The 17681-nt window shown below is 46.5% G+C and overlaps 1 protein-coding gene across 1 annotated transcript in view; it reads left to right on the top strand.

Annotated features, from left to right (window-relative positions):
* The window catches only part of GALNT14 (polypeptide N-acetylgalactosaminyltransferase 14), a 93547-nt gene extending 78818 nt beyond the window's left edge, over positions 1-14729 (top strand). The window contains exons 11-15 of the mRNA XM_002195012.6: positions 745-837; positions 2393-2476; positions 3585-3729; positions 10916-11035; positions 11611-14729. Of these exons, the coding sequence (XP_002195048.4) occupies positions 745-837; positions 2393-2476; positions 3585-3729; positions 10916-11035; positions 11611-11769 (601 nt within the window). The 3' untranslated portion in view covers positions 11770-14729. The remainder of the gene's footprint in view (positions 1-744; positions 838-2392; positions 2477-3584; positions 3730-10915; positions 11036-11610) is intronic.
* Positions 14730-17681: the final 2952 nt, after the last annotated feature.

The raw sequence follows: 17681 nt of genomic DNA, 5'->3' as shown, positions 1-17681 counted from the left end.
CTGGGCACCTGGGGCTTGGCTGGATCCAGAGCCTGCCTACAGCACCTGCAGCTTAGTGCTGTGGCAGCAATAGCTTGGAGACACTGGCCTGCCTTGGAGCAGGAGACTGGAGGACTCCCTGATCTAGGCAGGGACAGGCAGATAGGCATGGAACAGGAAATGCATTTGCAAGAGGAGTTAGAGCCATCTGAAGCCAACAGATTTGCTGAGGTTCAGAAACCTTCTCCAGACACCTGGCTGGTGTGGGACAGTGGAATTTGTGCTGCAGCACTGTGATGGGGCCACTTTCTCTTTAAGTTTTGAATGCTGAGGTTTGCCTCGGTGAAATCCAGGAGTGCAAAGCAGAAGAGTCCATTCAGGACTGAAACAAAGAAAATACTTGCAAATTTTTTGCAAACTTTTCAGAGCTCCATCCCAGCCACTAAATAAAACCTGGGCATTCCTGCCTTGGAGATAATGCTTAAGACAACCTTCAGTTCTGACTCTGGTGGATGCAAAGCATCCAGCTGAGTTTGAAATGGTGAATTCTTCATCCAAGCTTTGTTTGGCATGATGTGTTTGGTCCCTGGAGTGATGGGAAGGAAGAGGGCTTCTGTAGAAGTGAGGGATGGGCTGGCTCGGAGGGGGCTTGGGTGAAGACCAAGCTGAGGGTGGGAGGAGGGTAGGATGGATCAGTTGGTGCATTCTGGAGGATGTCACCCTGCAGGCCTCCTTGGTTTCAACGTGTCCCCTTGCCTCCCTCAGGAACACCAAGCGCACGGCCGAGGTGTGGATGGATGAGTTCAAGCAGTACTACTACGCCGCCCGGCCTGCAGCTCAGGGGAGGCCTTTTGGGAAGTAAGGATTCTTCCTGTGCTGCTTGTGCCCTGCCTGTGCTGCCTGTGCCCTGCCTGTGCTGCCTGTGCCCTGCCTGTGCTCTGCCTGTGCCCTGCCTGTGCCCTGCCTGTGCCCTGCCTGTGCCGCTTGTGCCCTGCCTGTGCTGTCTGTGCCGTGCCTGTGCCCTGCCTGTGCCCTGCCTGTGCCCTGCCTGTGCCATGCCTGTGCCCTGCCTGTGCCCTGCCTGTGCTGCTTGTGCCCTGCCTGCCCTGCCTGTGCCCTGCCTGCCCTGCCTGTGCCCTGCCTGTGCTGCCTGTGCCCTGCCTGCTTCAGTGGGTGCTCACAGAGATGGTCCCTGCTGTGGAAACCCACCTGTGTTGTTTCTGTAGTGACAATAAAATACTGATGATAGGCACATGCTACAGCAGTGAGGTGGATAAACTGCCAGTTTAAATGTGGTGCTGATTTATTCCAGTGAGTGAACCAAACCCAGGGGGGGTAAACCCCCTTTGCTTCTGTCCTGTCCTTGGCATAACACAGAACTACTTCTGATCCCAGAGCGGAATTTGGTAAGGAGGGTCCAGAGATGTTGGGGGCAGCTGCTAGGCAGGAAAATCATCACATTTTTGACCTGCTGATGCTTTATTGGAAGGCAGCAAGTGTTTGTGTGCAGGGAGTTTTCCATTCATTCTATGAGTCAGAAATGCCTCCCTGTCAGGAGAACTGTAAATATTTGTGTTGTATTTCTCATTTTCACATAGCTCTTAGAAAGTTTCCTTCAGACTCCAAGGGGTTCTAAGTCCAAACTTGAATTCCTTGTGATCACTTTTCAAGCTCCAGGATAAATAATTTGAAGTCCTGGTGACTCCCCTGTTTCCTCTGGATTAATATTCTCCTCCCATCCATCAGCACAGAATGAAGTAGCAGCTCTGTCCTCTGCTTAGGGTATAGAGAAGTTAACCTATGTGAAAAGGAGGTACTGGAGATTTCTGACTATTCCATAAAAGCCAGTTCATAACAATCCCACAGCTGGAGGCTGGCCCGGGGAGGAGCTGGAGTTTTGAAAATGTCCCTGTACAGCATGATCCTTCAGCAGAAATTTTGTCCTGCTTAATAAAAGAAAAGTGTTTCACTGTGTGATTAACTTCTGCTGGCTTACCAGCATGTTTAGGTGCTCTTGCAAATCAAAGCCTCCTGTAGTCCTGTAAACCAACAGTAACTTAGAATAGCAAACAGCATATTTTAATTTCCCAGTATGTTAATATGTTCAGGTAAGGGTTATAGTAGACAGCGTACATTTTTTCACTAATAATTTTTAAATGACTGTGCTCTTCCATGAACCTTCTCAGCTCCAGACTCCTTGTTAAAATGACAATATGTCATCATGCCATTTTACCAAGTTAGACCTCCAAAGAGACAGATCAAAACAACTGCTCAAGCTCATACAGAGAGAAACAGCTGCTGATGCTCTTGAATTTGCTGTCAGTGCATTTCTGATGGGTTTCTCTCATCCTCCCTTCTTGGTGTGTTGGGTCTCACCTTCATAATTTCAATCTGTGCTATTTTCTCCCCACAGCATCCAGAGCAGAGTGGAGCTGAGGAAGAAGTTGAAATGCCACAGCTTCAAGTGGTACCTGGAAAATGTTTATCCCGAACTTCGGTACGGATGTGCGATCTCCGTGGGATGCTCCATCCCTCCCTCCTGCCCCACAGATCTTTCTTCTGCCCCAGAGACATAGGCATCTCCTCCCTTGGTCTTCACAGAAGGGCAGAGGGAATTTTGTGCTGCACAGCTTGCTCTCAGTGTGACATACTGCAGGGCTTTGGAGATCCTTGGGGGTCCCTTCCAGCTCGGGATATTCTGTGATATCTGCATCCTCCAAGCAATTTGCTGTAGGGCTGGTGAGGGACAAAGCACCAGTTATTCCCATTTGCTCTCAGGAATTCATTAGATATGTTCCAGCCCAAGCTGTGGAACAGGTTGTGTAGGGAAATAAGAGAATTTCCTTACAAAAGTATCCAAGGCAGAAAATCCACCATAGTGTCCACAGGGGTGTTTTGGTACTTAATGACTCCTACTTACGAAACGAACACCTAATTTCCAGTCCTTTCACACTGTTCTGTGGCACTCAAATCTTCTCTGTTGTGAAACCATTCACTCTAAGATTTTATGACTTGTATTCAGATGGCTCTGCCTTGCTCCTCACCCAGTGCTTTGATAAATATTGTTGCTTTTGCACAGATATCTTTTAGTTGCCAATTTACACTAGAAGCCATTGCATGAATTCCCCTGATCCCTATCTGAGGAGCCATCCTAAGAAAGGATGGTACAATTCTGGAGATACCATCAGGGACCTGCTGGTGCAATAGCTGAGTGCAGAATTGCTGTGTGAAAATGATGATTTATAGCCATTTTCGTACTATTTTTTTTTTTTGCCATGTATGGCATTGCACAGCAGCATCACGGGCAATGCCAGGGCTCTGTGGCAGTTTGTTGTAAAGTTCCCCTCTCCTGTAAGCTGAAGGCTGCTCACAGCCCACTCCTGGCTCCTCTGTTTGCCTTGGGCAGTTACTTATTTTTTCCTCTTACAAAGGTCAGCCATCCATCTCTGAGCGCTGCTTCTGCAGCATCCCTATCCATGTGCTGCTCTCAGTGCTTCAGTATTGTGGTGGATCTTGCCACCCCTCATTTTCTGAAGGTGAAATGGTGCAACCTTACCCCACTGTGTGTGGGGCGGTACGATGTTGTTTTCACGCTGTTCCCACAGGATTCCCAAGGAATCGCTCTATCAGACTGGGATCATCAGGCAAAGGCAGAGCTGCCTGGAGTCACACAAGTCTGAAGACCAGGAGTTCCCCGTCCTGAGCTTAACTCCTTGTAACAGCAGCAAGGGCACAGTGCCAAAGGCACAGGTAAGATGTGTTGTGTATCCCCATGATGCTGGATGGGAAGAAGCCGTGGGGGAGCTTCAAGATGATATTTTAAGATTGCTAAAGCTCTGTTGGAGGATTTACCCATTCTGCCAGTGTCTTTCCTTAGGCAGCCTGTCATTAAACCTTGGCAGCTCCACCTGACCTTGGTGGAGGCTTCGGGCAGCTGCAGGGACTGGTGCAGGAGCCACAGGACAGTGTGTCCCACTCATCCCTGTGGGAGTCTCTGCTGAGCTCTTCTCACTGCCCAGGAACACCACGTGCTGCACAGATCAAAGGAAAAGAGAATTATAACTTCCTCTCATCTCTTGGCCTTTTTTCTCTCAGAATGGACTGAGTCGCAGTGGCATTTGCACCTTCATAGTCTGCAGTCCCTCAGTATTGGATTGCCCATTAAACTAGCAAGGATTTAATGAGGATGATCTCAGTTTTTTCAGTCTCATTGAGATGAGAAAAAGCTGTATGAATTGATGTTCTCAAAAGCACAGCCTAGGGGATTTTAAAGCCAAGAGCAGTCACATGTGCATTGCTTCCTTTCTGGAGCAAGACACTGAAGACACACACAGCTTCAAAACTCACCTTTGTGATTTTGGGCATGTCAGTAAGTTCTGTTTTCCCATCTATAAAACGGGGAGGATAACAATCCCTTGCTTCTCCATGGTTGCCATGAAATAATTCAGTAGGACATGGTGTGGTGTGCTTGCACTTGACTGTACATCCTTAACCCTCATGGTTACATATTCAAACCAGGTAGCTGTGCATATAAAAGGCCCAGCTTGGGGAGACTGCTTAAAATAGCCCTGATTTGTGTGTGCAAACAAAGTATGTCATTATGCATGTCTCTCTTAAATGCAGTTGCATGCCTGTCTGTAGGCAGGAAATTAATATCTGTTTCACAGCATGGCAAAATCAACAATGACTATTGGAATATTAGTCAGTTCAGAAAATGTAGTTAATATAATTGCAAGTGCCACACAGTAACACTTCTTACAGTTTCACTGGTTTCCATGTTCCAGAATAGGTTTTTCTTTTCCGTCCACTGCTACATGGACTTTTCACACAAACAGCAAGCTGATGAGAGCAGGTCAGCAGGTTTTTCAGGGCAGGCTCTGCAGAAGAAAGGAAAAGTGTTCTAACAACAATAGCAACTTCCAATGAATCGGCTGTTAAAAAAAAAAAATCTGGGAAAATCAGAATGAAGAATGCTGCTGCAAGTTAGTGTTTCAAAATGAAATGGTATTGGTCTTTCTGAAATACCAATTTGATGTGGTATTTTAAAATGAGAAATGTCATGCCAACAAGTTGGATTGTTTCATTCCTACCAAACACATTTTGTTTTGACATTTCTGTGCAGTAAATTTTCAGAATTTTTCACACCACGAACTTTTCATCTTCCTGTTCTGATTCTGCAGCAGTTTGCAATAGGTCAACACTTCCCACTGGATGGTAACTCTATTTCTTGTGCACATCCAGGACTAACTTTGCAGAGGAACAGAAAAATGCACTACAAACAGATTGCAGTATGACTGCACTCAGTACACAGCAAGAACAGAGAAAAGCCTTTCCTTTTTATCTTTTTCTGTCTTTCTAGTATAGTTCTTTGTTACTTGTACCCACGAAGAATAGTTCAGATTAAAGCAGGATATTTAAACTTTTATTGTGAATAGAAACTTATATTTTAATGACTCAGTTGCCGCAAGACCACCTGAACTTGTGGACAATGTGGGTGTTACAGTCACCAGGCTGTGTAGGATTGATTATGCAGCAGTCCTGAATTCTACTTGGTTTTGCATTTGATACACCAGAATAGAGCAATAATCTTCACTTTTAACATACTGAAGTCACGTCTTGTTTACCCTAAGCTTCATTTTGTGAAAAATAGGCTTAGCTAAATCAAAGCTGTGCTTCCTTGGCATTCAGTAAGTACCGTGGAAATATCCTGGCTGTCCAAATTCTTTATTATCACTATTACAGTAGCAGTAATTTGGTTGCTTTGATTGCCTTTCTGTAGTTGTCTCCCTGCTGGGCTGCCCCAGCCCTTTACCAACATTTCATGCACGAAGTCTTGAGACTTGGTGTGAGAAGATCTAGGCTGTCATAGTTTGAGGAGAGAGGCACAGGAGATGTCAGGTGGCAATCAATTGCTCTTTATTTTAGGTTTTTCTAACTGTAGTGTAGGGGAAGGGTGTTGTGAGACCTCTGGCTACATCCATAGTTTGGGTAAATTAAGACAAGTACTCAGTGGTGAAATCAGACTTACACCCTTAGAAGATCTCAAAAAACCTCCTTGGTGGTGTCTGGTGTTGGTCCTGAATCACTGAAAGGGGCACTGAGGTGCAAGAAGACCCCTCATCTTTGTATGGGAGAGCTCTGTCTTATCATCCTGGGGATCCACTTGGCCCTTTCCTCTCCTGGCAGTGGGCCTGGCAGCGGGCAGGGTGATTTCTGTCCCCTGCGGTGGCTCTCAGAGGGAATTGAGGTGGTTGAGGACCTCAGGGTGGCTGTCAGAGGGCTACTGAGTTAGTGACAGGCAGAGATGTTTGTGCAGTCCTCATCCCCAGGACACAGCAGACTCTGCCTGTGCTCCTGCCCGCTGGAGCCTCGGCACTCCACGCCTTGTTGCGTCTCATTTGCTAAATTAACAGATTGATTTAGTTTTTCATGAGAGAAATGCATCTGAGGGAAAATAATTGATCATAATTTTGTCCTCATCTATCTAATAAAGATGTGAGTAGTTGGGGTTATTTTTTTCAAAGCAAATGTCAGTTGGTATTAGTTCATAGAGTTTGGAAAAGACATCTGAGTGGGATTTATTTAAGTCATTAGCAGCTTCAGGAAACCTGACACACTTCAGATAAAAAATCTGAAGATGCTTTGACCTGGATATAACACATGTGTAAGCAGTTGCTGCAAGAGGAATGTAAAGCTCAGGCATCTATCTTTTAGACAAGCAAGGAAACAGGGGAAAGGCTGCAGCATCCATTTCCTGGGTCTGCAGCCCAAAATACCTGGGGTTTGCAGCTGAGTGGCTGCCATTGCATTTGAGTGGCATGACCTTGACTCTTCTTGGGAAGGAAAGGCAGTGTGATGATCTGCCTGGTGTGGTTTGTGGTCTTCTGTGTGCTGACTAGATCTGCCCTTTTTTTGTAGAGCATTTAGCAATTGTCCAAACTAAGTGACCCTCCTGAGACATCTCAACCATAAATATTCTCTTCTGACCCTCCTCCCCTCAGACGTTCTCCTCCATGACCTGCCCTGGCTGTAGGCTGGCCGGAGCAGGGGGCAGCAGTGTCGTCTCTGCACCCAGTTTGTCCTGGGCCCTTGTGTACTTTGCTTTCCCTCTCCTGAGAAGTGTAGAAGTGCCAGCTGTATCCCAGGGTCTTTGATGAGGGCAGCACTTCGGTATCCTCAGGTGACTCATGCAGTTGCGTGCCTTGGGAAGTCCTTCTCTGGGATTTTAAGAAGATAACTGGATAATTAGATTGTTCCACCTTCTTCAGAAACACTTCTCTCTTGCTCCTACCCCTGCTTTAGGGCACGGCTGACCTCTCACTCGCAGCAGAGGCATCGCTGTCACGGAACGCTGGGCTCCCCTGAGAATGCTCCTGCCTGGGCTGAGGGGCTCCTTGCTCCATCTGCTAGCCAGGCAATGCCAAGCCAAAGGTCACTCTTGAAAATAATTTGCTCAGTTCACAATAATGCTGAGTAACAGTGACAGGTGCCGGCTCAGATGATGCTAAAGCCTTGAGAAGCAGTCACAAGCCCTCCAATGAGGGGTTGGTGTTATCTGAGGTTTTGGAGGAAGGGGGTTGCTAGTTGTGCTGTGTAGCTGGTGATGCTCTCTTCACCAAGTCCACCCTCTTCCTCCTGGCCCCACCACCCCTCCATCTTTGCCTTTGAAAAGGCAGGAAATTGTGATGTCAGTTTTACCTCATAGATGTATTTTTCTTTGGTTCTGGGTCAGCTCTAAACCCTGATGGCATCTCCTCAGGCGAGTCTGCAGTCCTGAAGCCATGCTAGCTCCTTGCAGGGCTCCTTAGGGTTACTATGGGCTGCTCCATCCACCACAACCTCTGCTGTGCTGGCCACGTCAGTGTGCCAGGGATTAGGAGATAAAGTAGTTCCTCATGGAAAAAAAAAAGAAAAAAAAATAATCCCAACTCATAAAAATAAGGGAAGAGAAAGGGGTAAGATAAAAATTTGTGTGGCCATGGGCATGTATTTTTACTCAAAGTCCTTCATGGATTCTGTGGTGTTCAAATAACTTCCCTCCTCCTTCCCCTTCAAATTTCTTCATTTTCTGCATAATTTTCTTGGGCTTTCATCTAGGGCTGAAAGGGAAGAAGACATGATTAGAGCTGGATAAAACATTTTCAACAGGACTGGCTTCCATAAAAAGCCATTCTGCCGAGATAGATGAGCAGTGTGAAAATCTGTCAGCTGAGATAAAGACAGTGGAAGGACAGCCTGGGGGCATGAGGGTAGGATCCAGTGTGAGCTGTGGAACTGGTGCACACATCCAGCTCTGGAGCCACTCACTTCTTATGATGAACAACAGCTTAGGGAGAATGGTTATCACCACCCTTTCTATCACATGGTCCACTGCTGGATGAGAGTATGGCTCTGCCTTGAGAGGATATGAATATTCTGAAGCTTTGAACATAGCCTGGTCTGGATAAAAAATAATGGAAGAGCTCTGACAGGAGCAGTCTTCTGTAAGATAATCTCAGTGAATATATCAAAACAAACAAACAAAAGTCCCATGGCCTGGGTTAGTTGAAGAATTTAGCATATACACAAGTTACAACATTAACTGGCTGCTGCTGAGGAGCCTCATGGGTGCAGCTTCAGCCCTGTCCTGAGCTAAAATGACCAGCAACTGGTTAAAAATGTTAAGCAGGTTTTCAAAGCAGCTTGTAGCAGCATGGGTGCCAAGAACAGATGTTGGAGTTTGCCCCATAGGGTTTGGTTCTTCGCAGATGCTGGACTAATTTGGCACCTGATTTCCCAGGCTGGTGGTTTACACAGCAGGTGACAGCGTGCAGGGTTGGGATGTCTGGAACGTGTTCACTGTGGGATCAGGTGTACCCTGCTCCATATGACAAAGAAAAGTGGTTGCCAGAAGAGTGTGGATTACGGCTTTGAAAATGAATGCTTGTTATGTACCCAGATCCTGGGCAGCTCTTGCTGAGGAGCCTGTGGGTAGCTGTTCGGAAAGCCAGGTTTGATTTCCATGAGCTGGTGGGGAATAGTGGGCTAAGAAGAACAGAGTATGAGGATCACAGTGTGAAGTCCTTGTGGAGCTGGGTCTGCTGTGCAAAGGTGTGTTTTCCCTTCCAGCTGGCTAAAAACCTGACTGAAAATGGGATTTATATTCCCAGGAGTTAAATGCCTGTACCTGTCTGTTTTGAAGTTGAGGAGAGGAGTTAGAGCTGCTGGCAGTGATAAATACCAAAGGACTGGAAATGTGTCCCTGCTCTAATAACTCATGCTAATGCAACCCAAAACCTCCACCATTCAAAGTCAGGGGTGCTGCGGGCATCCCAGCTCTGAGAGTAGGACAGCCATTCTTCACATTCCCCTCCAGCACTCAGAAAGGGTTGAAGTCTCCCCAGAGCCCCATTTTTCCAGCCCCAGCCTAACAGCCATATGTTTGAGCACTGCCTTCCCCTCCACTGCCAACACTGCTGCTCACATCATTTCTCATGGAAGTCTGACTTCTCCATATCTGAGCTCCCAACTGTTCTGCTTCCTCTTTGCACCTTTACTTTCCCAGCAGGTTCAGAGTTTTCATAGCCTGTACTTTGCTAAAGCATGAGCCGTGGCTCCTGGAGTCTCTTGTGAGAACCCTTTTGCTCCCTGGCCTTGCTGTCTCTGGCAGGGTTATTGCATTCTGATAGTGAAGCCAGCTGTTGGTCCTCCAGCCCTGCTCACCTGTCCTGCCATGGCTCTGAAACCTGCTTTCCATCTGCTCCCACTGCTGCTGCTCAGAGTCACTTACAAAGCAGGAGCTGATCTTGCTTTGCACCCTGGATGGGAGCCCTCGGAAAGCCCTTGCAGCCCCACTTTTTCTAATTTCAAAGTCGATGCTCACAGAAAGTTACAAGCAAAACACCTGTTCCAGAAGTCCCTGACTAGGGTTATGTAAAAGCATGGCTTGTGGTTTCCCATCAGCCAAACCAGCTCTTGTCTGCTTGTGTACACAGAAGTAACAGGGAGGCAGACATCCCATGGCTGGGATCCTCTCTGGAGGTACTCTTGGGTAATATGAGCACAGGTGAGTGATAGAAAATGTTCAGCTGGAATAAACATTGGAGTAAACTTCTGTGAAACACTCCTGGGTTAAGCAGTGTGTCTGTACATCCATGGTGCTTTGTCCAGCACATTTGCAAATCCTCATCAAACTATCAGCTGCTCTTCTCCCAAAAACTTCCAGTGGTGAAAAAGATGGTAATCCCCAAGATTGCCTGTTGTTTGGTAAGCATCACACAGGACAAAACATCTCTGCTCCTCCAAAGTTTATTTCTGGGGCTGAAAAGTTGATAAAAAGCCTGGTGAGCATGAAAAAGCAACAAAAGGAAAAAACCTCTAAGACAGCCCAGTGGAATGAGAGTAGCAATGGTTATAGCCAACCATTACAGCAAACCTTTGAAATTTGGTCCCAGTATCTTGATAGAAGGAAGATCTTTACCTCTTATTTTTGTGATATTTGGAAACAGAACCCCAGGAGTTGCGGATATTTGCTATATATCACCTCTTGTCTCCCACTGACAGCTGCAAAACATCTCTGCTGCTCTTCCCTGAAAAAATAGTATTGCACGTTGTGTGGTTAGTAGTGTTCCTGCCTCTCTTCTGTTTTTTTCCCATCCTTCTGTTCTCCAACCACAGCCCAGTTCTAGCTATGGAATCTTTTGTCTCATGAAACTTGTTCTTCCAGCAGCTTTTCTAGACATTTTCTTTGGGACCTACAGTCCCCCAATGACAACTGCAGTTTTGGGGAGGCTTGAAACATCCCAATGACTTCTTCTGATGCCTCTTGAAGTCATTGAGGTTTGTGCTTGATTTTGTAAGGGGCATGATCCAAGCCAAAGTGTTTGTTTTCCAGGTAAAAAATCAGCAAGAGTCCACACTGCTCTCTCACCGCCTTTCTTTTTCTTCCTCTGTGCAGGAATGGACGTACACATACAACCACCACGTCCGCCAGCAGCAGCTGTGTTTGTCTGTGTACACCCTCTTCCCTGGTTCCCAGGTGCTGCTGTCACCTTGTAAAGAAGGTGACAACAAGCAGGTGAGCCCTTTTCACTGATCCCCCATTTTCTTTGACGTTCCCTTTCTTTCATCACAGTATTACTGCACATTAAATGGCCTGTGCTCTGACTTCATCTGGGAAGCACAGTCAATTTGGGAGTAAAGACTCTGGCCTGTTCAGCCCTTTGCCTCTTAAATGAGTGTGTTGATAAGGATGTCTATTAGTGAGGGTGGTGATCTGGATACTTCAATGCAGAAGTCAAACCCAAACTGGCAATTTAGTTCACATGGGCTGCCAGTCAGGCAGCAGATGCTAACATTTCCCTGCAGTTAATCACTGAGCTGGCATTTGAACCAGTGACCTGGGGAAAAAGCTGTTAGTAATGTATTATCTCCCTGAAGGCAGGCCGAGGCCAAGTTAAATGAGTGTGCTTCTGATGGGAAAAATGCTCAGCGTGAGCTCTGCCTGGTGTGGCTTTGGGGACCTTGTACTTGACAGCATCAGACCACAAAGGCTTGATGACAGCTGTCCTCTAGAAGCTGAAACAGTGCAGTAAAAGCATGGTGGGGAGGAAGCTTGTTCACCTGTTTCTCCTGTCGTGTGTCTCCCCTCAGCGCTGGGGCAAAGTCGGCTCACACATCGAGCACATAGCTTCACGCTTCTGCTTGGACACTGAGACCATTGGGGACACCCATGAGAGCATCAAAGAGCTCGTCATCAACCCCTGTGAGAGCACAGCCATGAGCCAGCGCTGGGACATGGTGATGTCTTGACCTGCTGGAGGATGTGTGCAGCAGGGACGGGCACCGGGATGTGGCTACGCACAGCTGAGATGCACCAGATGGGGCTCAAATCCAAACCATCGTGGGTCCCTGTGTGCTGTGGGACAGGAGAATCACTCAAATCAAAACAGGACACGGCACTCCAGGTGGAAGAGCGGATGTTGACTGCCAGGCATGCAGCTGGTATTGGCCTGGTGATGGTCAGGGAGGAGGGATGGCAGAAAAACAAGCTTGAAATGTTTTATATGGGGACTGGGGCTCCTGCAATGGGCTGTACAAAACTTCATCATGCACAGTGTTGATTATCTTCCTGGCAAGCAGGTAGAAGAGCCTTTAATGCCTAAAGGAGACTTGGGCTAAGCAGAACAAGCATCTCGGTAGCTCTTGGGGGCTGAGGTGGGTGCGCAAGGTGGGATGTGCCAAGGAATGCTAAGAAAGCTCACCAGGAATCAAATGGAAGACACTAAATTATTTTTGCACTTTGCTGTGGACGTTTCTGTCTTCTGCAGGCAGCATGAGTGGAGCTGTGTTGCACATTTGAATTGGTACCTGGTCCACGTCCAGGTCGTGTATACAGAGGCAGAGCAGTCCTTGATGGCTGGGCCAGGATCAGAACAGCGAGTGATGGGGGAATCCTGCTCTGTGCTAACTGCACACGGTGCTTGTTGAATCTCCAAAGCCCAAGCAAACAGAGGATTCACTGCATGAGATTAAAGGATATACATTTCTGTCAAGCTGGGAGGAAAGGCAGTAACGTGATTATTTCTCCTCTCTGAAGGCCACGGGTCACTGAAAACTCTAAAATTTTGCTATGTGTCTCTCACTGCTCTGCTTCAGATCTGGACTAATTCAAATTTTCACTTTTCTTCCATAAAAGTAATATTTTTGGTAATTTAAGGTAATTGTGTCATATTTCTGTTTCCCAATTTCCCAACTACAGATGAAGGGACTCCCATAACCTGCTGCTACTGATGGAATGGTAAAGGTTTAATTTTAAATTAAAATTAGAGACTGCTCCTAGAAAGGAAAAGGGATATCACTTGGGTTTGCTTCCCAGTTACCTTGTAGCCCACAATGTAAAGTACTGAAGAAAAGGTTTGGGATTCCCCGTCCATACCGGTGAGCAGGGCATCCTGGGCCATGATGTACCTCTCTCTCCAAGTCACTTAGCATAGCCAGACCAGGCAGAAATTATTTCCTCAGCTTTTGGAGGAAAAAGTCATGAGATGATTTGACATGACAGAGATCCTCTCAGGTTCTGCCTCTGTGGGGGAGTGAGGTGACTGCCTGAGGGGAGAGTAGGACAGATGACCTCAGGAGGGATCTCAGGAATAGAAGACTGGAAGGTCCTTTCCAGCCTTTCAGGGCAGTGTCACTACAGCCACAGGTAACAGGCTGTGTGTGCACACAGCCCTCATGTAGTAACAATTCTCAAAAAGAACTTCCACAGGACTGTTAGTGTGACTTGGAAAAAAAATACATCATTTCTGTCTAAAAATGCTCGGATTTAGTGAAAATCCTATCCTTTGTTTCCTATGCTGCAAACTACAGGTGAAATACCATAAGCTTTAAGCCTTCAAGTGCTCTCAGCATCCCTTCTTGAATAAATTGCTGGCTTTCAGGATTTTACTGCCTCAGTTTCTCCTCCCTCAGTGCTGGGAGAAAGCCATGTGTATAAATCTTCCCAGCTTTAGAAGCAAAACTACTATAGCTCTTTATGTGCAAAAGGTTGCAGTGCAAAATGCTTTTCATGTGCTGCAGTGATTACCAACCTCATCAAGCTCCCTTGGTGCCAGCCTCAAGGGCTTCTGTTCTGAGAGGGCTGGAGCAAGCTGTCATTTCATGGTGGCATTTCTGTGCCACCACTCTGCCAGGAAACAAAGGGGAGCACTTCAAATGGAATGGACCCATTTCACAAAGGAGGGCAGAGACCTTGGGCTTCTTTTTAATTGAACAGGGACATATCACATCTACTTCTCACAATGGTGATGACAGGCAAGGGGTAGTAATTCCCTGCCTAGTGTTTACAAGGGAAGGCAGCTCCCAAGAGCTTGAAGCTTAACAAGTTCACACCTGTACTGTGCCCACAGCCTGGCACTGCCCAGCAGCTGGCAACTCGATTCTGAAAATTCAAATTGCTGAACAGCTTGGCATGGGTTTTGAAGTTCAGCACCTGGCAGGTACACTCTGAGCAGGACCTCAGACCTATCTAGCTTTACTGTTTTCTACCAAAGCTGAAAATCTCCATTCTCCTGACAGCCAAAGCCCTCAAAACTGCTCTTTGCCTTAGCAGAAACAGCTACCTCACTACATATGTGTGTGTGTGCTTGGGCACATGGACCCATGGGACCTGCAGGGATGTGTTCTAGGAGGGAGTTGTTTGACCAGCTTTGCAGCTCTCTTGAATTTTGGGAAAACAAATGCTATAGCAAACCCCTCCTGTTCCAAAATATGTGCTCAGTGATCGCTGTGAACATGTCCGGGGACAATGGAAGGCAGGCAGTGGAGAGGGGCCATCAGGGATGTTAACCCCTACCAGAGAGCAGCAGCCAAGTTCAGCTAAGTCTCTTGCAGGCCCAGAAGCCACCACATACCCCACAGACCTGGGGAGCAGCAGCACTTGTCAAACTGGTGATTGTGTCTCACACAGCCATCAGCTGTAACCCTTAGGCTACAGCTTATTTCATGGTCCAGGAAATGAGATTATCCCTATGGATCAGCAGTGTTTTCAGAGAAGCCTGAGAGTATCAGCCTGACTCCTGGGGAGCTTTATATAAAGTGGGCCATGGTCTGGCAGTCTCCAGAGTTAACCCCAGTATGGAATTTAGCAAATCTGCTTAACACCTCTGCAGAGAGACCTCGCATCGTGTCAGGGAAAAGGTTAACTTGCTGCTGAAATCCAACTCGTACCTTCAAGTTTCTTTCATTTATTAAAATACACTGAAAGCAGACGAACTGTTGCTTTGTGTTTTTTCGATGCCTAGACAAATGATTGTCATGCTGTGAACAGGTACAATGTGACTGATTGGGATCTAGATGGGCTCCCACGGCAGTGCTGCTTAAGCCCCAGCATCATTTGGTAGTAATGCTTTTTGGTAGCGTTTTGCACTGACTTGAAAGAACATAAGATAAAGCAGAAAATATGATTCTAATCCTGGCTGTTGAGCTTTGTGACAGCCTTTATGATCTCCAGGTAAGTCACTTCTTGTGCCTTGGGAAATTTAGATTCAGAGCAGGAAACTCAAGGTGAGAACTACTACTGGCTTTTAAAGGGCCAACTAAGGCTATCTGAAAAAAACCCCAAAGCCCAAAACACACCAGAAAAAGTCAAAAAAAGCACTTCCCCTCCCTCTTGAAGGATATCCATGTTCCAATTAGAACAAATCTATCTGGTTTTAGTTAGGGTGGAGAAGTCTTGCAGTCCTTAAGTTGCTGCTTATGTGATTTCTAGGTGTCTCGTGCTCATCTTCTCTCTGCACCAGTGCAGTACCACAAGGTAACAGCACACATCATCTGTGCACCTCAGGTTCACCTGGGGAAATCAGGAAATCACCTGAGGAACCGCAGGTTACAACATGTCGAGGTAGTGATTTAGTGGTAAAGAAATGGAAACCAAATTCAAAGATCTCTGTTTATTCAGAAATGCAGCAGCAAAATGGGGCTGGTGGATGAGGACTGGAGAACTGGTGATGGTTCAAGACAAGCACAGCCCTGAGTGCTAATCCCTTCTCCTGCTTCTAGGAGTGGCTTGGGATAGCTTACTTCATATCCCTGCCACAGTTCCCCAAAATTTTAGTGACGACTGGGTGTCTTGAAGGGAGAAAAAGCCAAGGATTAGTTTTTGTAGCATGCAGCACCAGCAGTACTGGCTGGCAGTCTCCATGGACCCTTTTTATCTGCCTGTACAAGGTCTGGTTCAGATGGAGTTCATTTTCTTTATGACATAAGGTGCTGTGGTTTAGATGGGTGACCAAAGCAGTGTTGATAACACACAACAATGTTTTAGTTATTGCTGTGCCTGCACAGTGTCAGAGCCTTTTCCTTCTCACTCTGCTGCCCCTGTGAGCAAGATGGGGCTGGGGGAGAGGATTGGGATGGGGGACAGCTGGGACAGCTCCCCCAAACAGACCAAAGACACATCTCATACCATATAATGTTACACTCAAAGGTAAAACTTTGGGAGGAGTTCTGCCACAGGAGGAGATGCCACCTGGCTGGGCATCACGCTGCTAGTGACTGCCTTTGCATCACTTGGTTGTTTCATTTAATTTTCCTTCATGACTGTCTTTATCTTGACTCACAAGTGTTTCTTACTTTTGCCCTTCAGAATCTTGCTCCCATCCTGTTGGGCAGAGGGAGTAGGAGATGAGCTTCCAGACAGGGTCAGCCCACCCCAGTGCCCTAAGCAGACCAGGGTGTGTGATGTAACAGGCTCTGATCACAGCCCTGCAGTGTGATCTGCACTGCTCACATTTCCAATTTTAAAAGCTTCAGAGAAAAGCTGGGGGCTAGCATTTTTTACAGAAAGGGTAGAGGAAGCAAAGTCAAGGAGGTTTCACACAAGCAACAGAAGAAACTTCTGCTGCTCATTAATGTGGCTAAATTAATTTTGAATGATAAGTCCAGCACCAGTTTTAATGTGCAGCTGCTTTACATGGCTGCAGAGTTAAAGGAACCCTGTGATATGGGTGTCCAGCTTATGTAGAGACTTGCTTGCTGAAATCCAGTGGCATTTTTCCAGATTTATGGATGTTTTCCCAATGTTCACTGTTCTGTTTCTCACTGGAAGTGCCTTCAGAACCCTGTAAGAATAAAAACCTGTTGCAAGCTGCTGCCTCTCCAGCTAAATCTAATTAAGTTTCGAATGGAGTTTCATTTTAGCACAAAGTTGACAAAAAGCAACACAGAAATTTACAGGTAAGGATGCCCATTTTGTTGAGCTGGGAGCTGTTTTGTTTTCTCTGATACTGCTTGGGCACTAAAGAAACCCAAACTGGTTCTGTGTGATTTATAAAAGAACTAATGACTCGGTTTCAAGGTTGAGTTTTGCATAAGCACTCGTGTAATAATTATCTGTCAACTGTCCATCACAATGAGCGATGTTTCTCTTTTTCCTGTTATTTACATGAAAAAGTGTTGACAAAGTGTTGCTACTGCAGAGGGTTAAATTCAGTTGTAAAACCAACCAGCCATCCAACCAACCAAAGAGGAGAAAGAGAAGGAGCGCTGAAAGCTTGGATGTAACCTGATAGATGCAATAAAAGAAGGATATTGTGAAATTTGGACTGTTCCCAGGGTGAAAGGCTTAGGAGTCTGAAAGTAGGAATGTATTCAGGGTTACTTTTAAGACCCTAGTGACTCAGAGTTGTACCATGGGGACAAGTTTATAACACAGCACCTGAAGGAAGTCCCCTCAGTCTACAGTTTTCTGAAAGAACACAAGTCTCTGCACTGCTCCTGTGGCCCAAGCTGTGCTCATGTCAGGTGTTCAACATGCACGTTGTGGTCCTGACTAGCTCTGGCCGTGGAGACACCTGATGATCCATGTGTTTTTGTCTCTACAGCAGCCTGATAAAAACCCTGCCTCCTTTTCACTGCTTTGGAGCAGTTGTGTGAGCCTCTTCTAATGGAGATTGGTATCCTGGTGCTGTGATGGTTTTCTGGCATTTGAAATGATTTTCAGAAGAATCAGTGTTACAAGCCCTTTGAGCAGTTTTCATGAATTCTGATCCTGCTGACAATTCCTGGATCATGCCCATGGACGTCCAGCCTATGTTATGTAGCAGAGATGATTGTTTTCTCTAAATGCAGTCACACCCAAAGCCTCTGTATAGTCACAACCAGATCCAAGGGTATTACTAACATCAGCTCAGACCCTCTTGGCCTAAGCCCACACGATTTAG

The sequence above is a fragment of the Taeniopygia guttata genome, chromosome 3 (assembly GCF_048771995.1).
Source record: "Taeniopygia guttata chromosome 3, bTaeGut7.mat, whole genome shotgun sequence".
NCBI classification, from domain to species: Eukaryota; Metazoa; Chordata; class Aves; order Passeriformes; family Estrildidae; genus Taeniopygia; species Taeniopygia guttata.
Note: the sequence above shows the minus strand (reverse complement) of the source record. Positions and strands in the feature narration are given on the sequence as shown.